The sequence below is a fragment of the Macrotis lagotis genome, chromosome 8, assembly GCF_037893015.1.
Source record: "Macrotis lagotis isolate mMagLag1 chromosome 8, bilby.v1.9.chrom.fasta, whole genome shotgun sequence".
NCBI lineage: Eukaryota > Metazoa > Chordata > Mammalia > Peramelemorphia > Peramelidae > Macrotis > Macrotis lagotis.
Genome location: NC_133665.1, coordinates 12,225,346 through 12,251,682, shown reverse-complemented (window position 1 = coordinate 12,251,682; position 26,337 = coordinate 12,225,346). Strand labels below are relative to the sequence as shown.

The following is a 26,337-nucleotide window of genomic DNA, read 5'->3' as shown; positions in this document are numbered from 1 at the left end:
AGAGTTCAGCTATTCTGGAGAGCAGTCTGGAACTATATCCAAAGAGCAATAAAACTAATAACAGCAATAACAATATTAGGTCTATATCCAAAGGAAATCATAAAATGTGAAAAGTCTCACATATTCAAAATATAGGAACTTTTTGTAGTGTCAAAGAATTGGAAATTTAGAGGATGCCAATCAACTGGGGAATGACTGAACAACTTATGGTTTATGAATACTATAGAGTATTGCTGTTCTATTAAAAAATCATGAGTGGTTGAACTTTAGAGAAGCATGGAAAGAATTACATGAATTGATGCTGAGCAAAGTGAGCAGAACCAAGAGAACATTGTACATACTGACAATATAGTGAGTTGATCAACTATGATGGATGCAGTTCCTCTCAGCAGTTCAGAGACCTGCTTTGGACAATGCCATCCAGAAGATTCTACCACAGATCAGGCACAAATAGTCCATATGAACATTTGGAATGGAATGGGTGACATCAATAAGGGAGAGGATAGATAGAGAGAGAAGAGGGTCCACAATAGAGCCTTAGGTTAAATTCAGGGTCAAGGGATAAAATATTTGTTATGATCTTTCAAAAGAGAATGAAAAAGAGTGACCAAATAAGTAGGAGATAAAATAGGAGAGAGCAGTATTATGAAAACCCAGAGAGCAGTGTATTCAGGAGGAGAGGATGGTCCACAGAGTCAAATGCTTTAGAAATAATCAAGAAGATGAAGAATGAAAAAAGATTATTAAACTTGACAGTAAGATATCACTGGTTGCTCTGGGTGTTATTTTATTTTTTAATTATATGCAAATATAGTTTTCAATATTTACCTTTTTATAAGCTATTGAGTTCCACATGTTTTCCTTTCCTTCCTTCCCTCCCTGTTCCCTACGACAGTGAGTAATTTAATATAGGTTATCCATGGTACAATAATGTTCAGAATATTTCCATATTAGTCATGTTGTGAAAGGAAATAAGAACTAAAGGGGGGGAAAAACTATGAGCAAAGCAAAAAAAACACTTGTTTTAAAAAGCGAAAATAGTATGCTTTGGTCTGCATTCAAATTCCAGTTTTTTTTCCCCTTTGAATATGGATGGCATTATTCATCATAAGTCAGAATTGTCCTTGATCACTGAATTGCTGAGAGGAGCTAAGTGCTTCATAGTTGATTATCACACAATATTGCTATTAATGTGTACAATGTTCTCATGGTTCTGTTCACTTCACTTTCAGCATCAGTTCATGGATGCTTTTCTGAAGTCTGTCCATTCATGAATACTTACAGAAAAAGAGTACTCCACATTAATATATCATAATTTGTTGTCATTCCATTTTTGATAGACATTCCCTCAATTTCCAGTTCTTTACTACTACCAAAAGAGTTGCAATAAATATTTTTGTAAATGAGTCTTTTCTCCTTTTTTAGATCACTGATAACTTTGAATATTGACCACTTCAAATAAATAATTAAGTTTGAGAAATGAGAAGAGAATCTGAGAAATAGAGACAAGGAAACATCATTTTCTATTAGTTTGATTGTGAAAGAAAAGAGATTTAGGATGAGGATTTAAAATGATAGCTTGAACCAATTGTCTGGGCCAAATGAGGGCAGGAACAAATGGGCTTGGAATCAGAAAATATACTAACAGAGGACAGAGGATTGCATTATCAATCTACTGAATCATTCACAGGTTGACAGAGTCAAGGATCAAGTGAAAGGTTGAGCCTAAGTGAAGAGAATTTCATTTCTTCTTCAGGAACTAGACTAAAGAAAGAGAATAAGGGATGAAATTAAGGGGTTTTGAGATGAATAGTTACAGACAAAAGGGAAATCAAAAATATCCTCTGTTTCATCAGTGAAATTATACTTATATGAGATAATACAGAAACTAGAGGGAGGAAGCATAATGAGGAAGCATAGAGGGAGAAGCAGAAATAATTATGTCATTGAATAATAATACAGACCACCTGGGCAGAAAGAAAAAGAGAAAAAATGAATTAAGAGAACAGATATGCAAGTCTTGAAGAGAGGCATGGTACAGGAGTGATAGGGGACTTTATTCAGAAATCTACTGAAGCTCTTTTCTGACTTAAACAGCAGTTGGTATCTTCTTGACTTGCCTTAATAATGATTTCATTCTTCAAATAGCAAAGAAAGCAACAAAGTATTCAGTTCAAATTTTCTATAAGATTGAAGAACCAGTTGTTGAAGTAGAAATTCTGGAAGCTTTGGGGGGAAGTGGCTATGACCTCTCAGAGCTTATGATAGATAAAAGGGAAAGTCAAACATTATGTCCCCTGGCTTTTATTGGAGGGGATGTCAAAATATTCAAGAAAAGGGTGCTTGGATACCATGGACCCAAACTCTAGATGGGTTGTTAGATCATTAGGGATGGGACTATCTTAAGCATGAAATTCTGTCCACTCTAATGGATATATCCTTGTGGACACTATTATTGGAGAGGCTAAGGCTGGTGGATCATTTGAGTTTGGGAGTTTGGAGGTGCAGTGGGTCTAAAACTGATTTGATGAGTTTGCAAATACAGGCAGCACCTCGGAGTCTAATTTCTTCCACTTATAGGGAGGGGATATTCAGGTCATTTCCCCTCCTCCATTAACAACTATTATTTGAGATCCATTACTGGCATTTCCTGCATTGAGTCAGATAAGATAAAAGCAGAATGGTTATTAAAGTGAATGAGTGGGACAACTTATGGTAGCAGTTTCACAGGAATAACATTTAAAAAAAACACAAATTTAGCAACTTACTTAGATTGATTGTTTAGGTTTTGATAACTTAGAATAAGTGTAAATAGCAATTATTTTCCTTTCTGGCCAGAAACTGTGAAGATCATCCCCTCACAGATTGATATTTTGTGATGGTAAATTAGGTCATCTTTCTTCTCAATTCTTACCTAGTCCTTAGTCACTGAATAGTCATTGCCTCAGACCAGAAACCAAGTTTAGTTTAGAATTTAGAAAGGCCAAGGTTATCCTGGGTCATTGCCAGATGTCTTGACTTTTGGTTTGCTGTTAGATTTAAATGTCTCTGGAGGAGTGAGTGAAGCTTATACTTTGCACAACTTGGCCTCACTTAAATCCAGTTCATGAGCAAGTTAAGACTTTACCCTTGTGATGTCATTGGTCCTCTTTGGAGATCAAAGGACAAACACAAAGGCAACAAGATCAGCATCTGTAACATGTCTCCTCTGCTATATGTACTGCTGTAGATAGTAACATTATAGACAGAGTTTTTAGAAAGTTAGTGTAATGAATGAAATATGTAATTTTCACCATGGCCAAGAAGAAATAAAAGGAAAACAAGTAAGAAAGCCAAGATTTACTTACGGTATTAGGTGAATGCCAGATCATAATGTACTGTTTTTTCTTGATAGTTAAGTCATTTGATTCAAAACTATGGGAGGAAACTGAATCATTGTCACAAGCCTTTGTTAGGTATTAGGTGAGGGGGAACCATACACTCTGAACCCACATGTAATTTTTGATTTGAATAAATCTTATCTTCTCCCCAAAAATGTGTTTCTTAAATGAAATAGGTCTGGGCACAAGGCCAGACCTGAGAAAAATTGTGACATAAGCAGTTTGGCTTCAAAGACCTTAGTATGCTGTGCCTACTCATTCTTTTCCCCTTCCCCAAATACATCTCTCTTCTGGTGACTCCATGATCCTTACTGTTTGTCCAGACTGATCTAGCCTCTATCTTCCTTAAACTGACCTCCCTGGTATTCCTCCTTCCCTAAATTGTTTCTCTCCTATCTTCACTTTCTTCTTGTCCCTCTTCACTCTCCTCTTGTCCTATTTTTGAAGGACCAAATAAGATGATTAATAGGAAATTACTTTGTAAATTATAAAATATTACCTATATGTGATTGAAAGACAGATAGTGGAGTCTCAAAAGAGAATTGGTCCTGCAGCCCAGAAGACTTGGGTTCAAGTTCTACTGTGATACATACTGACTCTGGGACTCTGGGCAACTTATTTATCTTCTGAATGCTCTAAGCAACAGTTTCCCAACTGGGGAGTTTCCTAGACTAATGAAATTATAGTCCAGGCTCTATCTGCATGTAAGATATAAACAATAATGCAAGAAAGGAAGATATTTTTATCCCCACTTTAGAGAGAAGAAAAGTGAGGCTCCAAGTGTTTATGTCGTGGATTCCATAATAGCCTAGAGAAAAGAAGATTCAGAGTAGGGTGGGCATGGAGACATTGTGCATAGTATATACTTAATAAATGTTTTGAATTAAATTGATATGGTTCCTGTCTTTAAGTATTTGAAGTGTTATTGCATAAAAAAGGTTTGATTGGTTCTGCTCAGTTCTAGAGGAAAAATGAGGAATAATGGAGAATATTTGGATTTGTGGAAAAATAATAACATTCCCATTAATTAGAGTTAGTCACAAAAAGAATTGTCCACTTTTCTATGTAGTAGGTTTCCTTTAATTTGATGAATTCAGGCAAAAGATTCATGACCATTTGGGCATGTAGTTCAATAAAATAGCATTGATTCTCAGACCAGGGTATTTGAATTCAAGTACTGTTTCCTTGCCTTAAATTCTATATACTTTAGACAAATTACATAACTTATCTGGGCTTCATTTTCTTCATTTGAAAAAAAAAGAGATAGTTGGGCTAAATAAATAGCCTTTGAGGTTATCTCCCAGATAAAGATCTAGAACTTTTTTAGATATTTAAAAATTGTAAATCCTCACAGGAGGGCTTGGGAGAGAGGAGTTCCTTTTATTCTCATTTTAAAGATGATTAAACAGAAGCATAGAGGACTTAAATGATTTGCTGAGGTTGCCTATCTAATAAGTGTCTAAGGTAGGATTTGAATTCTGAACTTCTTTTGGTTTATATATTCCTCTGATTTTGCAGCTACCTAGTTGTGCTACCTAGTTGCTGTTGAGTATCTGTATTATTTATGTTCCAAAGGGCTATAACTGAGATCCTATAAATCTTTGACTTGAATCCTAGTTTGCCTTCCAGCTTAGTACTCTTTCCATTTTATTCCATAAGTAGAATATGCTTCTATCTATTCTATCTATGATTAAAGAATTTTGTCTTTGCATTGGCCATCCTATTTTCAGAAGGGTCAAGATATGGGGAACTGAAAAGAAAAGTTGCCCAAGAGAGACACCTAAATAATAGTATTGCTTTAAGAATTCTTAATCAAATTTTTATCTAGTTTTTTAAGACTTAGTTTTGGATTAAGAGCACAATTTGGAGGGGAAATCTAATTAGTTAAGAAATGGAATGAAATGTGGAGATGGTAGCAAGATTTGAACAAAAAGTAGAAAAAAAATGAGAATAAGATCAGAGGATAATGACATTAGTACTGGTGTTAATTTAGTCAATAAAGAGTAAATATATATGCTTGCATATATCTGTGCATATATTTGTATACATATAGCCAGGTTACCCCAAAAGCCTTAGTGCAATTTGAAGTTTTAATAACTTTATGTAATATATTTTGTTCTCTGTATATATGTATGTATATATATATATGTGTGTGTGTATGTGTGTATTTATTTGTGTGTATGTTTATATCTACATCTTGCTAAAGGTTGTTTTTCTGTAGGAATAAATCAAGTAATATCAAAGTTGGAAATGAGTGCACAGTTTTTGAAGTCATGACTCAGTTTCTATTGTCCTTTCTGTAAAACAAGATACTTATCATATTAATCAGGGACTCCCTGATTAAAACAACCCTCTATGCAATCACTTCATGATAAAAGACAAAGCTTCTCTTTAGTAGGATATGAATCATCATATACAGTCATATATCTATCTATTCAAGAAAAGTCACAGAGGAAAAGAGTACAATATTTGATGGGTGGTGGATGTCTTGATAGTGGTTTTGTGTGTGTGAGGGGGGTTTGTGTGAGAAACATGGGAAAGGGAATTGAGGGAAAGAAAAGCAGATTTGGGCTTTTAACTGATTGAAAGTGGACAGCAGTCTCTTTTATCTCTGCTAGTTGACTTCATCTACCTGTAACAATGAAAGGTAGCATTAACCTGACATTTCCTCTTCTGTACACTAGATGTCTCCATTGATTCATAGTAGCATAGCTGAAGGCAAATTTCTCTTGTAATTTCAATGAACTGACTCTTAAAGACACTTTATCTGAAAATCAGATTTTGACCTTAGGACAAACAAGGGGCCCTGCCACTATCATGTCAAAGCTAAAATGACAAAAAGCTGGGTTGGGGATTGAAAACCTACATAGATATAGCTGCAAAATCAGAGGAATATATAAACCAAAATGTCATTGAAACTCACAACACTGAACCCTTTATCCTTGAGAAAGAAACCAATTATTTCCTGAATTGTGAAAGTCATTTTCTCTGCTTTCATTCACTGGTAAGTAAGTATGGTATAGTGAAGAGGATTATCGAACTTGGAGTCAGGAGATGTGGATTCAAATACTAGTTCTGCCATCTATAACTGTCTGTGGATGAACAAATTACTTTATCCCATTTCTACAATGGGGGTGTTGGACTAGTTTATCCCTAAAGTTTCTCTCACTCTAAGTACTGTGTCAGTCATAGAAACATTTATTTTCTGCAAAAATCAGATTTAACTATAGTATCTTATTACTGCTAGTTATTTCTCTACAGGTCAGATGATTATAGAATCATGGATTTTGTGATAGAATGAATCATACACATAATTGAAATTTAATCCTCCCATTTTACAAATGAGAAAATGGAGGCCTATGGAGGGGAAAGGACTATTCAAATATTGGTCTTCCCTTTGACTCCATGTTAGCTGAGCAATCTTTTATCCTTTTCCCTTCTTTAACAAGATAAAGACTATTCACCAAAATCACAGACAGATAATAAATAGTCTTGCATGTTACTTATTGTAACAATACAACAAAAGAATAAGAAAGAAAATAATTATTAAATTTGGCTTTGCATGTAAAGTCATAATATATGTAACCAAATTTATATACTAATTCGTACATCTGAAAAATATCAGTAAAATCATGATCAAGATTTGTTCATAAATGGCATTTTCATGGATCTGTATTGGCAGATAAGTGATGAGCCTGTCATATCATAAAAGTCAGATATGACCTGTTGAGTGTGTTGCACTGATCTTCATATGGGGGAGATTCTTCTTTAGAATGATTTAAATAAGACTACATGGAATGAGGAGTCCCAGAACTTCTTTCATTGAACTTCAGTACCTCTAAATACTGAACACAGATTGAACAAGAGAAACACTGACTCAAATTATAAGGGACAGAATGAAGATCCTGTTTGTTTTTTACTTTATTTTATTGGAGCAACTCTCATGACCTAGGGCTGAAGCTAAGAACCTCAACCATTATCCGGAGTAGGCTTATAATGATGGGTACTCTTACCACTGTTGGTAGTACTTAAAAAAAAGACTACCTATTAGTTGTAGTGAGTGTTTTCTAAAATTGAGGTTGTCAAATATTTGAGTCAATGGATTTCCTGAAACATTCTGATGGAGCCTCAACTTGATTAAAATAAAATTGGAAAATAGATAGAAAATACAATAAACTGATTTATTATTATATTTTCTTTTTTTTTTGAGGCAATTGATGTTGTGATTTGCCCAGGGTCACACAGATAGTAAATGTCTGAGACTGCATTTGAACAGTTTCTTTTGATTCTAGTTTTGTTCTTTTGATTCTGTAACACTACACCATTTAGTTGTCCCTCCATTACATTTTACAAAGTCAATAGGTGGTCTTCTAAGTAGAGATTAGAAGTCCCCATCAGTATTTGAGTTTGGTACCATTGGTCTATCTAACCAAAATAAAGTGAGGATGTATGTCTTTGGCAGTGATATGTTGTTAATTGTTTAACAAGTCAACAACAACTAAAGACATGACACTTTTAAGTTGAATCTACAATATTAATATTTTCTCCATCATTTTCTTAAGTCTAGATAGTCAACAAAATAATAAATCACATCTAGATTTATAACCATTGGTCAATTTCCCAGATGTGAAGTTTTGCACTGAAATACAACCGTGCTTCTTGCAATTATACAAATTCTGGAATTATGACTGGTAGAATAAAAGAAGTTTGTGTTTGATTGAATGACTCAGATGAGTTGTCTGCACTAATCAAAATCATTTAGACAATTGTGCAATATTCCTTTTCCCTCTGTTTGCTGCTGGCTTTAGACTTCTAGCGTCCTAGAGTGTTTGAATTGGAATAGATCTGGGATGTCACCTGGTTCAACTCTTTCATTCTACATTTTGTGATGACTTCTTGTTTTCATTGTGTGTTCTGGTTATTCCTATTTTCCTTTTCATTTAACTTTGTTTCCCATTCCAATCCTTTCTCCCCAACTTATTAAGAATTTCACATATTCAATAGAATTAAATAAATGATAGCATATGTGCTTCCCGGCATGTGAGGAGTATTTCTGTCTCCTGTTGTGCCTTTTAGCTCCCTTTTGTTCAGAATGAGGATTTTATTTTGAATCTATCTTTGATTATGGCCAACTGTGGTTGGTTTTGTGTCTATAAACCTTCAGGCACGCTCCCTCTTGGGGACATCTGTCCTCTCAGATGAGTTTGATATTACTGCCTGGGAAGATTTGCTCTGGCTCTAGAACCTCGGTGTTGGAAAACTTTTCCTACTCTTTGGCACAGTGTGTCGCAGAGAGAGTTTAAGCTATGACTCCATCCAGAAACTGGTTATGTTGCTAAAAGCAGGTGCAAACCTGACATCCATGAAGCAGTTGGAATAGCAACTCTATAGCTTCTTGCAATCCTTTGGCTTAGCCTGAAGCATAAGCCTTATTAGTGCCAGGCCATCAACCTGCCAAATGATGCCCCTGCTCTATTGCTATGGTCTGTAGTTCTTTGTTGGTTCATCTGCTGAGTTTGGCAGAGAAAGTTTTGGAAGCAGGCAGTCCTCTGAGATTGCATTTATTTCAAAGATTTTTCTGCCAAGGTTAGAAAAAAATAAGAAATTCCATTTTTTCTGATGACAACTTCACTTTTGCTGGGACTAATTGAACCCACCTGCAAAAAGGAGGTGCCTAGTTAAAGTTCAATTCAATCCAACAAATCCTGAATAATCTTATACTATGTGCAATGGAGGCAGCATGTCACAGTGGAAAGATGTTGGCCTCAGAGTCAGGAAGAACTGAGTTTAAGTTGAAATTTTGACTTACACTACCAGGTATGAACAAGTCACTTGACTATCTTAACTATATACATACTAAACATGGACAAGTCATTAGATCCTTCTTGATCCAGGAAACTTATGGAGAGAATATTATAGTTTTCCACTGATCTTTGTGGGAGAGATTTCCATAATGAGAGTTGTTCCCCATACCAGCAACATCACAGGACTGAAATGCAATACTAGTAAACCTTTGCTAAGGATAAATATGAAAAAGGGCCCTGCTCTCAAGAAACCTTTCAAGAATTAAAAAAAAAAAGCAGCACCTCTTTAACTAAACAGTCCATGCCTAAAAGTTTCCTCTTACCAACCTCTTATGAATTATCACAGATTATATATTTAAAATCTATGATAGTTGTATATTTTTATATATGTATAAAATATATACATATATTTATGAATCTTGCTCTTGTTGTATAGACTAGAGGTATCAAACTCTCTGTCCACTGCAAAAGGCCAGCAAAATTCTCAAATAGCCACTAGAACCAGATTAAAATATAATTGAGAAATGTTTAAAAAATGAAACTACAATACAGCAAATATAATTTAAAATTGTGGTTTTTACATGATAATATGCAGGCATCAGGCACTACTTTTTATTTGAGTTTGACACTCTTGTGTGGACAGTACCACTACAACTGAATACCAGTCTCTTACCTTTTTTAACTTCACCAATGTTAGTAAAACAATAAATATCCCCTAGCTGGAATTCTGTACTAAACAATGGGTTAAATTTCTTGACCTAAGACTTAGAACATGAGAAGAGCTTTAAAAAGATTAAGTAACAGGTATATTCTCCCATAGGAAATTTGAGATAGTTCTTTTCTTCTGAAAGCTATCTGTTAACTTTAGAGAAATGGGTTTAATGGGAAAACAAAACAAAACAGAAAATAACATTGGGACTTCTCAGTCTGTGCAACCCTTGTACAAGTCATTTCCATAAATGCTTTATAAAGACCCTCTCTCACATGTAGACCCACCTGCAAAAAGGAGGTGCCTAGTTAAAGTTCAATTCAATCCAACAAATCCTGAATAATCTTATACTATGTGCAATGGAGGCAGCATGTCACAGTGGAAAGATGTTGGCCTCAGAGTCAGGAAGAACTGAGTTTAAAAATTAATATCTCATGGGAATCAGTAAAATACACTTTAGCAGATTTTATCCCTACCTTTTACAACATAGCAGGTTCTTCTTTTGTGCCCATGCTTACCCCTAAAAAATGCATTTTATTGATACTTCAACAAGCTCTCTAATCTCAGAAATGTGAATTTCTCTTCAATATTCTCATTGGTAACCCATCCACACCTTCTAGTCCTGTGCAACTTTTGTCTATGTCCTCTTATACGTCCTTCCTAGAATAGTCACCTAACATTACAAGAAAACTTCCTGCAGGTTTTTTTAAACATTCTTTGGCATGAGTGCAGTGCCTAGACATTCTATCTGTCATCTTTCATGCTATGGCTGATCCATTGGGTGATATCTTTTAAGTCAATTCCTATACCCAGTTTATCAATTGCAATAATGCCATAGTCTATTGGCATCCCACTAAGTATCTCTGGGTGACCTGCAATTTTGTTTCTTTGGAGATTGTGGCAATGTACGATTTGCAGCTGTATATCATCATCAAGAGAATATTGAGATGTTAAAAAGAAAGCTTTTTGTTTTGTGGAAAAGCCTGAGGTTGTGGAAAGCTTTGCTCAATTTCCCAAATATATTCCATCTAGTTCTCTTCTTCCTGTTCAATTATGGGCCCCAGCTGAGTCTGTATCTGCAATCTTTGCCATCTTACACACACACACACACACACACACACACACACACACACACACACTCATATATATATATATATATATATAAATTTAAAATAAAAACATACACAATTGCATGCATTATATCCATATAAGTGTATGTGTTGTTGTTGTTCATCGGTTCTTGAAAAGGACCGATGATATCATGAGGTGATGTCTTGACTTGCAAGAGCATGCATGCATGTGGATTCACACTGTATGTAAATACATGTGTGTGTTCTACATGAATATAAATGTGTGCTTTCAATGCATTGTGAATAGGTGGACATTTACATGCATGAAGGTTCACATGCATATACACATGTACAAATCATCTTTTATGTGTATGTGTACATGTATGTTACAGAGAGACATTTATATAATGTGAGTAAAATGACACTTATGGACCAACTTAGTAGTAATAGGCATTCTTTACTCGTTATTTTCTATGAGGATTATTAGGATCAGCTCTTCAGAATGAATGTGAATCTCATTTAGGAGGCATTATGTTCTGGGCTTGATGGAACTGGTGCAATATTATCACTAAATAGAAACATCTAGAAGACTTGCCACATATAGGAGAGTACTTTTCCTTTGAACCTTGTGCTTTGTATTTTGCTTGTTAGTAGTGTCTTCAGTAGGTTTAGGACACCTCGGTTTATACCTCACTTGATGTAATAAAATCAAAGCATCATTATCCAGTTATCTCCATTGTATTTATAAAAATATCTTAGAGCTTTTAAAGATACAATTTTGCTTTACTGAGTCAAATGCTTTAAAACAATATGGTTTTTGATGCTTTTTGTCTTTACCTTATAGTCTTTTCACACATCTCTTCTTGTACTCAGATGGAGCTCCCTTGTCAAAAAGATAGAGTGCAACCAATCATATATGTAATATTTGGTATTAGTAGTATCCCGCCTCTCTTCTATGAGGGATGCTCCATTATTTGTTCTTTTGTATCTTCACAGTTTAATTTTCTTATTGTAATTTATAAATTTACCTTGAGAAATACTGTATATATTGATTCTGTTTAGCATCAAAGGATCAAGATACAGAGCTGGAATGAATCTCAAATCCTATGTAATATAAGCTCCTCAATTAAAGTTGAGGAAAACTGAGGCCTATAAAAGTTAAATGATGGGTAAGAGATGTGGTAAATTTCAGAGGTGAGATTTGAATCCATGTTCTCTGTCTCTAGGGCAGCTAAATAGTGAAGTGGGTAGGGTACTGTGCTTGGAATCAAGAAGGCTCAATTTACATAGCTCAAATCTGGCTTCAGATCCCTAGAAGATGTGTGACCCAGGGTGAATCACTTAACCTTGTTCCTTCAGTTCCTCATCCATAAAATCAAGTGGAGAAGGAAATGGCAAATCACTCCAGTATCTGTAGCAACAAAACTCCAAAATGGAGTAATGGAAAGATAGAGATGAATGAGAAGCATCTGTACCACAATAATCTAAATTTCAGGATCCAGTGTTATTTCTACTATATCATATGCTGGCTGTCTCAAATTTATTTCACTCGCCATCATTGTATGTGTTTCTCTGAACTCATCATTTTTCTTATTGCCTGATATTTCATCCATTTGTATACTACCACTATCTGAATGATTTTCTAATCAATGAGTATATGCTTTGTTTTCATTGCTTTTTTGCTATTACAAAAAATGCTGTTTATATAAATATATATTTATATAAATACACATGCCCACATATACATATTTATGATCTTTATTTCTGCATTTGACTTCCTTATCTTATTAAATGATTTGTTAAAGTTAAATTAGTTAAGAATGTATTAATTACTATGTGCATCATAGTATTATATTTATTTATTTATATATCACTAAGTGTAAACACTTAGAAACACAGTACAATCTTATATTCTCTGCATTTCCCCATCAACCAGGTGAGTGTAAAGATGTGGTCATTTCCTCTAGGTATGAAAATCATACTCCTCCTCCACTTTAGTAGACAGTAGTCACGAGTTGCTCTGAACATGACTTAGCTAGGCTTGTCCTTTAATCTTAGAAATAAATTCCATCAATAAGCCAGCATTCAAAATCTTTATAGCTTAATGAGGCTTGCTAGAGCTTTTACTTTCCTGCTATGATCTACAAGAATCCAGGGTCACCTCCATATACCATTTAAAGTATCACCTGCAGACTTTAGCAGAAAGAACATATGCATTTACATAAATATGTACATAATTCATAATATAGAATATTCCACAATGATCACATCAAGTATCATTTAAAATGAACAATTAAAAAATATCTGTGGATAAAAGAATTGGTTTCCATCCAGTCACCCAAACCAGAAAGTTTCAATCTCACAGAAATGCTCTGTGAAGTTTATAAAGTGAGTAAAACATAATCTCTTGGTCAAAGGTCCAAATTACATAGATGCAATTTAGACAACAAATAACTCTGGACAAAAATATTTTTATAAATGAATTGTAAATTAAATATAGACAATACAAAACACCATATCATTCCTATGCCCTGAAACAACATGCATGAATTCACTAGAAAATTAAATGGTCTTTTATAGATTAATTTAAATAAAACAAGGAAAAATGTATTGTTTCTTCCTTTCAAATTAAAACAATATAGGGTGCTTGGAAGCTCTCTATATTTTTAAGTATGTTAAAATAGTCCTTACCCTCTAGGAACTTACATTCTATTGAAGGCAATGGTATATATGAGAGAAGATATTGCTTTTCAAGATAAAATTTAAAATAAATATGATAACCTTAAAGGGGAACTTAGGAGTCTGATAAAGTTCTCCTGAGGAAGCTAGAATTTGAGCTGAGACTTGAAGGATAGCCAGATTTCTAAGTGATAGAAGTAAGCAGGAAGAACATTCCAAGTATAGGTAATATTTAAACTACTCTATTTAACTTTTTTAAGTGCTTAACTTTTTCCTTGAACTTGAACTTGGAGGACTTGAATTAAAAGTCTGATTCTGCCACCTATCTATATGACCTTGATCAAAACTAAATTCTTTGGGTTTATTTCTTACTCTGTGAAATGAGGAATCTGTTGTGATCCTTTGATTCCACATTTCATTTCACAGTTTGACTCCTTTGCTTTAGTTATACTTTAATGTATAATTGAATGAAAAGTAAATTATTAAGCTCTTTTTATATGCAAAAATTTATTGTAAATTCTGGAGTCAAAACTAGAAAAAGAGGACTTTCCTTGCCTTCAATAAGTACATATTCTAATAGGGTGAGAGAACCCAGTAGTTGGAAAGACCCCAAGGAACTTTGGTGTCCCAAACAATATCATTATTTTTTTCAAACAATATTATTTGAATTGAATATTCAGGTCACCTTTCTTTTTTGTGAACTCCTTTATCTTAGTTCATTTGTTCCCCGCTTCTGGATAGTCAGCCTTTCTCATAATGGTTCCTTTACTCATTCATAGCTGCCCTGCCCATTCATTCCAGGGCCTGACTTGATTGACCTACTTTGCAAATTCCCCCAGGGACTAGATCCAACCAGCAGCATGGTGCCTTTTCTCTCTATTCCCTTTCCTGTTCCCCAGACTCCTGGCTCCAGTTCCACTCCATTCTGCCACAAACTCTCATCTAATGACATGAGAGCCTCCTATTCCTTAACAACAGCCAATTTCTCTGTCTCTTCAAACTCTATTTTGTTTTATTACTTTAACATGGAAACGGGGTTGGTTTCCTTACTTCATGCTTCTTGATCTTTCTCTCCATCTTTTATTGTCTTAAAAATTATTTTCTTTTTTAATTAACAAGTATTTATTTGCTCTTGCTTCCACCAACCTTCCCCAAACCAAACAAAAGACTTGTAACAAATATATTTAGTTAAAAAAAACCCTCCTACATTGGCTATGTCCCCAAAATGTGTCTTATTCTGTATGCTCTCATTCTTTTCCTATATTCTTTCTTTGCGATGATTTTGTTTTGTTTGTGTCTTTTCCCATTTAAAATTCTTTTAGGATGGGGAGAGAGCAAATAAGATAGGCCTTTGGAAAAAAATTATATTCTTTGTCATTTGTATTGAAAAACTGACTTTGTAGGTATAGGACAGGAATTCTCACTTTTTTGTGTATTGTGTACTCCTTTGGTATTTTGGTAAGATGTTTGCAGAGCAATCTCTTAAAATTCATAAATTAAACTATAAAAGAAAATAATCATAGTGAAAACAAAGATGAATTTCTTTCTCATTCAATTCATAGTCTATTGATAGACCCAAGTTCAGAATCCTCTACTCTAGTAGATCCCTATATTTATTCCTTCCGTAGTAAAGTTACCCAAATCTCTTCCATTTGCTGTCTCAAGAGAGTGACCTTACAATCATGGGTGAGGAAATATATCTCAAGGAAATGACTAATCTTTGTAGAATGAGGCCTTCAGAGGATACATTTCTACCCTAGAAATCCATGACAGGGTGTGAACCATTTTGATTGCTGAGTTTACACAAGACTGTCAAATTCCATTACTGGAGTTAGACAACAGTTAGGCTACAATTTAGGTCAGTACATATTTAACTCTGTTCTGATGCTGTAAAAGCTTCACCTAGCACACCAGGAGATTTTCTCACTGCTGAAAGCTTTCCTTGAGCTTCAAACCACATGAAAAAAAAACAGTCTCTGGATGGGGGAGAAAAGGAGACTTAGGGAAGATCTTCCTCTTGAAGAGAAGAAATCTAATTTAGGCATTTACCTGTAGTAATAGGATGAAAAGCCCACAACAACAAATATTTGAGCATTTTGCTTAAGGAAAATAAAGTTCCATGAGGGCAGGGAATGTTTTCATTTTTGTCTTTGAAACCCAGTCTATGAAACCCAGCCTGATCCATACATCATATGTGAAGGTCAACGCAATTTAATTCTTTATCAGGTTGATGACAACTAGGCACCTCATGGTCAGGGACATGCAGAAAATCTGTAGACTATAATTGAATGTACAAATAAATCCATCAACAAGCGTTCTTTACATGTATACTATGTACCAACTTTTCACTGTACCAACTGGTTTCAAAGACAAATTAAATAGTTCTTGCCTTCAAGGAACTAAAAGACATGAAGCAGTATGTAGATAAGTTAGTATATATGAGAACTACATAAGTGAATGAATATATAATCTTAGGTCTTGAGAAGCATACCATCTAATTATGGAGCCTTTATATATTCACTGCCAGTGCCTAGAACAGTACCTGGTCTGTAATATTTAGTGATTGACTAAATCTACCACACAGTTCAATTAATCTTTTTATGGAATAGAACTGATAATGCCATTCCCTTAGCTCCTTTCCTTCTATTGCTTCTAATATAAAATATAGACCCTTTAGCCTGACTTTGGAGGTCCTCCATAATCTAGCTCCAAACAACATTTCCACATTTATTTTATGTCACTGCTTTTATGAAGTCTATATTCTAGCCAAACTGGAATATTAACTGTTCCCTAAGATACCACTAGAGCAGAGGGTTCTGAATTTGGGAGTCTACGAATAGGTTTCAGAGTCCATGAATTTGGATGAGAAAAAAAATACATATACATTTTCACTGTGATTAATTTCTTTTGTAATCCTTTGCATTTTATTTTATGCATTTTATGAGATTATTCTGAGATCTAAAATGACCTTACTAAAATGCCAAAGGGGTCCACAGAACACACAAAAATGATGAGAACTCATGTACTTCAGACTTCTTTCTTTATGTAGAGCCCCAACCAGCAGAGGATGATATCTAGGGAGCCATCCATTCTGTTAAGCAGAGCTGTCTACCATATTTGGAATGCCCTCTGTCTTCATTATTTCTTATTGGAATCATCTTTTTTCAGGGCTCAGTTCAAGAACTGTCTTAAGCCTTTTCTAACTATCTCTTCTCTAGTTATTAATATTCTCTATTCTCAAATTAACTTAATTACTAAGAAATGAACTTATTTTTTCTTATAGATCCTCATGGGTGGGAATTATCTTGCCTATGTTTGGTCCCTAGTACTTAGCACTGGTTGCTCAACTGTAGAGTGTTAGAGCAGGGAGTGACTGTAACACTCTTCTACTCTGTTAAAGAAGGCAGGAAATATGATGTAGTATGAAAAACCAGTGTCCCTGAAGTCAGAGAAAATGGGTTCAAATCCCATCTTTTATGGTTACTACCACTATAAGTAATTGAACCACCCTGGGCTTCAATTTCTTCAAAATGAGAGATTTACAAAACTCTGCCCCTGTGATTTCTTCCAGTGTTAAATCTTGGATTCTGTGACGAAAATCATCCCCAGAGAGAATCCATGACTTGCCCCAAATCAAACAGTTAATTTGTAAATCAGGCCTCGAATCAAATCTCTTGACTCCCAGCTCAATGCTTTTCCTGTTATAAGGTCCTGGGACTGGAAGTCTGGAAAACCTGAGTTCAGACTTGACCCCGTATGTATGTGAAACTGAGCAAATCAATTAACTTCTATCTACCTCAGGTTCTTCAACTATAAAATGACAGTCTTAAAAGCATCTTCCTTTTAAGGTTTGTGACAATCAACTGAGATAATATTTGCACAATTCTTAGTCCACTGACTACCACATAGTAGACACTTAAGAAGTATCTAAATATTTTATATTTATTTAATATTTCATATGTAAGTCTATAGAGTTTATACTAGTGAGACTCATGGAAAAATAAGTCACATTTATTTTTTTATTTTTGTTTTTCCAATTACATATAAAGATAGTTTTCACCTGGAGTCACATTTATTGAGGCAATCTTATAGAAAGGCACAAAATGCCCTTGGAATGGAAAATGGAAAATAACTGGTATAATTACTCAGAAATTTTTTACCCAGCTTTTCTGAAGGTATGCTATATCTTGAGGTCTGTAAAGAGTGGTTTACCAGAACACAGTTTGATTCCTACTTCACTGAAGATATCCTAATGAAGAAGCCATAGGGATCTTTTCTTATTTTCTTGAGAGAGATGTCTCTTTCAGATGGAATGGTTTTAATCCTGCCTGGCTTGAAATGATGAAGTGGTCTGAGTCACATAGCTGAATCTCTGGTCCCTCAGGGGACTGGACCTTATGCTTTCTCAGAGCGAAAAGAAATGATTTAAATGCATGTTTTTGGAAGCATAAAAAGTAAATAACCTTTTTTTAAAAAAACAAAAACCCGTTGTCTTTTTTGTCCTCATGCTTTGTAACTTTCAAAAAAATACCAGGGTTAGTGAAGTTTTTATTCTCCAGAAACTGATTTGCACAGTAAGCTTCAGAGAAAAGAATGATTAATTTAGGGACAGAGGATTCATCTAGGCTAAAATTCTGCTTTAACATCTCGTGTGAGCTTAGGCAAGACAGACCATTTCTCTGGGACTGAGTTTGCCCATTTATAAAAGGAGATATTAGTACTAGATGTCCTTTAAGCTCCTTTCTAACGCAAATCTAGTCTCATTCCCTGTTTAAAAAAAAAAAACCTTTGTTGCAAATTGTCTTTGAAATTGTTTTCAAGAGTTTATTTTATACCTCAGTCTTCTAAATCCTGATTATTCTGAACCATCTGAGAAGCTGAGTCCTACTATGCAGAATTACACAGAGAAGTTGTTTCTGCCTCAACATTTAAGCCATTGTACTTTAGTTATTTTTGTTCAAGAAGCCACAAGTGATTAGAGAAAAATAAAATCAAGTCCCAGGGCCTACATATAATATAATTATTCAGGAAGTTAACTGATATCATAGATGCATCACTAGACTTGGAAATAGGAAGACTTGAATTTAAGTCCTGCCTTATGAACTTGAGTAAATGATTTAACCTCCTTCATTCTCAATTTCTTCATCTGTAAAACGATATAATAATTGAACTAACAGGATGCTTGGGAGGATCAAAAGACATAATATATGCAAAAGGTTTTAAACATTTGAAAACATCATAGGTGATCTTAACTATAACTATTACTTTTATTTTTTCAAAGCCCGGTTGAGAAAAATGCAAGAGATGGGAGAAAGCATGTATACAAAAACCCCAGGAGACTGAAAAAACAAACAAAAAGGTTTTAAAATTTTATTGTGTGTGCTATATGATAAAGAAAAAAAGAATCAATTATGGAAAGGCAAGAAAACTCAGCAACATATATGAATTGTTAAAGGCATTAATACTATTGGGAAAAAGTGAGAAATTATTAAAAAATGGAGTTGAGATCTGAGAAAAAATAAAGAAAATGGAAGTTTTTAAAAGAATGTAAATTAAGTGATTAATGACAATTCTGACCCCAGTGGAGGAGGGGATTGAGGGAAATGAGTAATTCAGAAAGCTGTATGTAAGGAAATGGCAATGCAAGGGGAAAATGAACTTCAAATCTAGAAAAGGATAAATGCAATCATGGAATAGTAAAGAATGCAAGGCTATTGGGAGTTAGAAAATAATAAATATGGCTAGAGAACACTTTGTGTTATCAGATTTCTGAAGGTAATAGAAACTTACTACAAGGACTATCTCTAAGGAAAGAGAGAAGGAGAATCTTGAAAAACAAGACCTTTGAATTATATTGTTCAAATACTCTGAGGAGACATGCACAGTGTTGACAAAAAGATAGGGGAAAGAGAAATCTGGAAAATGATTCTGTGAAATTACAAAAATAAGAGTGGGCTTCAAAATGCCAAGCAACATTTGGAAATAGAGAAACAGCACATGAAAGGTTAATAAAAAAAAGACCATAACTGGGGAGGGGGAGGGGAGGAAAGAGAAGAGGAAAGAAATGATGATTTGACATTTAAGTAGCTAAAAAAAAGATTAAAGAACTGAAAAATCTTTGAATTTTTTGATGTGACTGTCTCAGCTCTTAGCGAATTGTAGATCCAGAGCAATCTTCAGAAGTTATGAAGTCTAGGGGTGGCTAGGTGTTGCAGTGGATTGACCCTGGAGTCAGGAGTGCCTGAGTTCAAATCTGGCCTCAGACACTTAATAATTGCCTAGCTTTGTGACCTAGGGCAAGTCACTTAATCCCATTGCCTTGAAAAAAAATCAAACAAACAAGAAGAAGTTATGAAGTCTACCCTATCAATCTCATTACACAGAGGAGAAACTGATCTCTTAAGTAAAGTGACTTGCCCGAGTTCATGAAGATAGCTTTCATAGGCAGAGTTTGAACCAAGGTCTTGTGACAGCCAATTTAGGATTCCTTCTATACCACACTAACATATGAGGAAGAATTAGAATTGAGATTTGGGTCACTAGACTGCAAGCTCAGAGCTCCAGTTCTAATTTGCCCCCAAATTAGCAATATTTTAGCCCACCTTTAAAGGGTGGGGGAAATTTTCTCTATATATGTTGGTGTGTGTATAAAATAATATTTTTTCTAGTACTTTAAGTTAAACACTTTGCTATCATTCTTATTTGAATTTCAACACAGCCCTGAGAGATGTTATTATTTTCCTGTTTTATAGATGAGGAAACTGAATCAGATGGAGAGAAAAAGACTTGTCTACGGTTACACAGTTAATGAGTGTCTGAGACCAGATTTGAACCTCATTCCAAAGCTATTGCTCTATGTACTGTGACACTTAGCTACCTTGAAAGATTGTATTCCCAGACCTGTTTTTGGCACATACTAGCTATGTGACCATGAGTAAATTATTCAGACAACTCAATTAAGTGATATATCAGTTATTGATACATTAGTAAAGGAAATGAAATCTTAGGTCCAGATCAGGAAAAAAAAACCCAACAGAAAAGTATCTTTGATTTGGAATTAACATCCTACCTAAAATATCAAACCTCTATTTGAAGACCTTAAGTGGTGGGAAACTCATTTCACAAACAAAACCAGTTGTTAAAAAATTAATCCCTATATTGAGTTGAAACCCAGATCTCTCCTGGAATCATCAATTTACAACTGAGAGAGAACTAATCCTTTTCTCTCACTTAATAGATGAAGAAACTGAAACCCAGAGAAATAAATAAATGACAGAATCGGGATTTGAATTCAGGCTTGACTCCAATGCCTATTAGTCCTAGTTCTGCTCTAGGTAACCCATACAGAATACATCTCATTCCTTTTCCATATTTCATTACTTAAAATGTTTAATGATAATCATTTATTCTTCCAAAGTCTTTAGTTCACTTAGTCCACTCAGTGAACATTTATGAGTCTCCTTCACATTACTGATGGATTTCATCTTGTTTTCTGAGATTATAGACACCTCAAGATAACATTATTTTCTATTCCAGATTGACTATATTCAGTTTCATTTGAAATTGCTCCCTATTTGACCCAACCTTCCCTTCCTTTAAAAATATGAAAAAATTTCAAATAACATAAAAAAGCATAAATATGTACTTGTTATAGATTTAAACAATATTTTTGTTGTACTTAATCTTGGTGGGTTCATACATTTATTGATGCTAGTACAAATATTGGAGATGTAATTTGGAGTTTAGCAGTAGTCAGGATTGTTTGTTGTAGATTCTCTGTGCACTAAAGGTTTATAATAAATTTTTCTAGGTAAGCAAAACAGCAATTAGATTATATAGTTGTATACAGATGCTCAGCAGGTAATAACATGAACATGGTGAGGTGACTGGTATTTAATAGTAATTTCCTACTTAAAAGATTTTGCAAGTTTTCATCAGAAAAGCACCCCAGGAAATGGGAATTTTCTTTTCCAGAGACTGGATAGAGGAATTAAAGGTTTTAGGTATTTGTTCCCTGCTGATTTGATAATGAAATTATAGTATACTCCCTCTTCTTGAAAAGAAAACTCTGATAGTATTGTTTAGGAGACTCTGAATATTGAAGCATCATTGGTCCAGACCTTTCAGAAATGTTTAAGGAACACAGAGGATGTTAAGTAGGTAATTCTTTTGTTATTTCCAAGATAGTTTGAATGGAGAAGATTGCCTCTAAATAATCAAATCACTAATTCATTTTGATTCCCATACCAAAATGAAAAGAAAGGGATGAAGAACCAAAATAAGAGATGGGGAAATTAGGAAGGGGTAATTTAAATCAATTCAGTTGGCAGAGACAGAAGGTAATTGCTTAGGTAATATGACTGAGCATACAACCAGTTCATTGAATATAAAGACTGATATCACACATGTCTGTGAAAGTGAAAAAAATTAGTCAACTCTGAATATTTCTAAGCATTAAGATAGCTAAAAAATCTTTCAGTTCTCTGCCTTGGAACCATGAACAATTTATGATTATATTGATTTGACATAAAAAAATTTGTACATCTTAATAGTTACTTTTTCTTCTAAAGATCTGGGATTGGGTTAGCTTCATTTGAATGCTTCTCCCTGAAATAAACCTGGTTAGAATATTTTTTAATTTCAAAAATTCAGTAATAATATTTGTAATTTGATTTCAAAGAAGACAGTGGCATGACTTCCACATTGTATTTATTATAATGAAGGGTATGTTGTACAAAGATATCCTTCTTTATCACTTGCCTTTTCTAGAACCATTTTACACCATGACCTGATTTGATAGGAAATAGGACTTTTGGTGATGGTCTGGAGTTCTTGGTTAGTATGATTTCTCTTCTTGTGTCAGCAAGATCCCTAGGTATATTCCAGCAACACTAGGTAGAGTCCCATATGTGATATCTGGTGACAAAATATCAACAAGAAAGAGGCCCTGCAATGTTTCAGCAAAGGTTAATCAGTATTGCAGTCAGAATATATCATTTCTTTTTCTAAGATTACATTTAGCTCATAGAGCTGGAAGAGACCTCAGAGACCATCACATCCAATTCCCTCATTTTTACAGATGAGGCTCAGAGAAGTTGTGCCTTTTGAAAGTCACACAGATAGTGAATATCAGATTTGAGCAGTGGAGATAGAGAGAATAGTCTTGTAGTCCTGAATGGCTTTGAAAGAGTTGTAGATTTATTAAGTATTCTGTATGAACCAGTTTTTTGTTTCTTCTTTTTAAATGGAGGAGTAATTGAATTTAATCCAAGAACTGATTATTTTGAAAACTATTAGGCTTGAGTGAGTAGTTGGTATGTGGAAGATATATGGAATGGAGTTAACCTTAAATTTGCCCAAGGTTCTTTTAGCTCATTAAGCTTCCTCCAGAAAGCAACAAGAGAGAAAAGGAACAGGTAAAACAAATTTCCAGCAGTCTAAATAATGAATACATTTTTCTTTTTTAAACCTATAGACTAAAATTGTTCAGTTCTTTTCAAAACTAAAATATGGTGTTTGTCAAGGAAAGGTTTCTGCTCTGTTTTGGAGTAATTTATTAGAAAATGAACACCCCACCCCCTACCTGCTGAGCATGAGATCGATTGCTTGTTGCCTTTACACCTTGTATTAGTGGCAGACAGATGGATAACAAGATAATAACTTTGTAGCCAATAGCCAGCCTATGAGTCTGGAACATTCTGTAGTTAGGATGATCAATTTATTAATCAGCAAATTTTGACTGAGTCCCTCCTATGTACCCAGTGCAAAAACTTCTGAAACTTTTCCATGGCAATCACATTTGGTTCAGAAGTAAGTGGGTGTGGACCTTGGCCCTAATCCTTTGTTCTTGCTTCCTCCCATCATAATTCTATGAGGTCAGGGAGGTAAGAATAAGAGAAAATGAGGCAGAGAAGATAGGATTTTGGTTTTACTCTAAATAAAAGTAAATAAGAGGTTCTTAGGGAAGTAAGGCAGTATGGACCTAGAGTTAGGTTTTTGAGTTCAAATTCAGCCTCTGCCAGTTGTTAGTTGTGTGACCCTGGGCAAGTTACTTAACCCTCTTTGCCTCAGTTTCCAAATAGGCAAAATGAGTTAGAGAAGGAACTGGTAAGCCACTCCAGTATCTTTGCTCCAAACACCTCAAAGGGGGTCATGAAGACATGAATGCAATTAAGCAACACTAAAGAGGTTCTTTGTTGTTGTTGTTGTTATTGCATATCACGATCCAGCAAACAAGTAGCTCAGTGTCTAGAGTGCTGCGCTTGGAATCAGAAAGACCTGAGTTTTACTTCTGCTGAAACACTTAAGCAAGTTACTTAGGGGCCGGCTAGGTGGTGCAGGGGATAGAGCACTGGCCCTGGAGTCAGGAGGACCTGAGTTCAAATTTGACTGCAGACACTTAATAATTACTTAGCTGTGTGGCCTTGGACAAGTCACTTAACCACATTGCCTTACAAAAACCAAATAAATAAATAACTGAATAAATAAATAAATAAATAAACAAATAACTAAGTTACTTAATCTCTCTGTGTCTCACTTTCCTCATCTATAAAATGGAGCTAATAATTGTACATACTTTCCAGAGTTATTCGAATATTAAATAAAATAACAACTGTAAAGCATTTTGCAAAAAATTAACGCTCTTTATAAATGCTAGCTATTGTTTTTTGTTATGGACTATTTTGGGAGTCTGGTGAAGCTTATAGATTCCTCAGAATGTTTTTAAATTCATAAAACTGAATATATAGTAGTATAAATAAAAACAAATAAAGTGAAATAGTTATCAAAATAATTTCTTAAATATAAGTTCATTGACCCCATGTTAAGATCCTCCCATCTCCCTTTCTAAACAAATACTATGAAAAATATGTGTCTGCTGAGGCAAAAAAATCCCTCAAAAAAAGAAATGGACAGGCTTATCTATCATCTCAATTGGAGCCCTAAGGAACTGAGTGGGTAATGAGATATGGTTCCAGGCCATCCTAAAGGGAAACAATTCTTCAGATCATTAAAAAAATATATTGAGTCTTTTCCCATCTATCTGCCTAGATTCAGTTCTGTAGTTTGTGGTTTTTCATGGGAGCAATGACATTTCTAACTTATAGTTCAAAAGTGTTGTTTCAGTGATTGAATCTTCTCATTTGTTATATGTTCACTAGTCTTCCACTGAACATTTTTCTCTTTTTTTTCCTAGATTCATGATCAATGTGACATGGGAAGGCAAAGATTTGTCTTTCACAGAAGCAGGGTACCAAGTGCACCCCAGGTTAGTGGTGATTGTGCTGAACAAGGATCGGGAATGGGAAAAGGTAAGCATCTTTCCTTTTCAGTATCTGCTTGTCTGTTTGACTGTCTCAGTAACTTCTTGGCAGGAACAAAAAGACAGACTATGAAGAACTCAGGTACCTCCTTGTGTGAATGTTTTTCTGGTTTAAGCTGCTATAAGTATGGAGTCATATAGTGTCAAAGTTAGAATGGTCCTTAGAGTTCATGTAGTCTAATTCTATCACTGGGAAAGTGAAGAAACAAGTTAAAATATGTCAAGCCATTTGCCTAAAGTTTTGATTTATACCTTCAAATGTATGCACTGCTAATTACCCTGGGTTGACCAAGAATTGCTGGGGCCTAACATGTGACCTTTCCCAGAATAAGGTAGGTTGAGCTTTGCCAAAATGTTCCCATCAAATCTTGTTTTGATGTATTTTAGGAGTTTTAGGCTAGTAGGAAATTACTGCTCTTTTCCTAAGTCAGGACTGTCCAACTTTACTTTTAAAATATTTTATTGAAATGATTGACAATATATTTTGATTTGCCATTTTAGTGAGAGCTCTGCAGTAGCTTGGCTTTGTTTACTAAAGCATTGAGTCAATCCATAGGTGGGCCATATTTTGGATCACCCTGTCCTAAGTCAATGATTCCAGTTTTCCTTTCTGCTTTTGCTACATGCTCTTCACTTTATTGTTTCCAGGATAAAATCCCAATGGAGTAAAAGCGGAAATATATATAATTTTGTGCCTAATGTGTTGGTTTATTCAACCTTGTACCTATTTATACCAATTAGATTGAGTAGTAGATATCATGATGGGTTTGAAGTTCAAATATATTTTGTTTTTAATTACATTTCTTACACATTAGAAATGTTATCATGTTTAATAACTTAACCTTTCTGACTTTTAGCATGTTCATGCACGTAAAGCATTTTCAGTGTTAAATATAAAATAAATATCAGTAAGCATTATTATTTATAAAAACTTACATAAGGTGATTACTTGGTTTAGATACTTTAATCTATTTGATCAATAATTCTCTCTCACATTAGAGATTAGTTTCTAGCTGAGTCCTTTCTTTATTTCTACTCTATGTTCACAGGAATAAATCTGACAGATCCAGCTTCTGGTCCTGAATCTCTAGTTGTGTGACTGTTTTGAGAATAGCTTTGGGAACTGGATTCAATTCACTTTTCAGATTTTCTTCAGATTCTATCTTCAGATACCCTAAGTAGCGATGCAAGACTATGTAAGAATTAAAAGTAAGGATTTCTTCTTGGAAAGAAATATGAGGAACAGGCAGTATTATATAGTGGACATAGCATTGTTTTTAGATTCTGAGATCTTATTCAGGTGCTCTGGTACATATTACTTATATGACCTTGAACATGTCACCTAATTTTCTCCCGCCTCAACTTCCCTCATCTG

At 34.5% G+C, this 26,337-nt stretch overlaps 1 protein-coding gene across 1 annotated transcript in view; it reads left to right on the top strand.

Moving 5' to 3' along the window:
* The window catches only part of LOC141495249 (glutamate receptor ionotropic, NMDA 2A-like), a 366,543-nt gene extending 340,840 nt beyond the window's left edge, over positions 1–25,703 (top strand). The window contains exon 3 of the mRNA XM_074196375.1: positions 24,837–25,703. Coding sequence (XP_074052476.1) covers positions 24,837–25,035 — 199 coding nt within the window. The 3' untranslated portion in view covers positions 25,036–25,703. The remainder of the gene's footprint in view (positions 1–24,836) is intronic.
* The last annotated feature ends 634 nt before the right edge of the window (positions 25,704–26,337 follow it).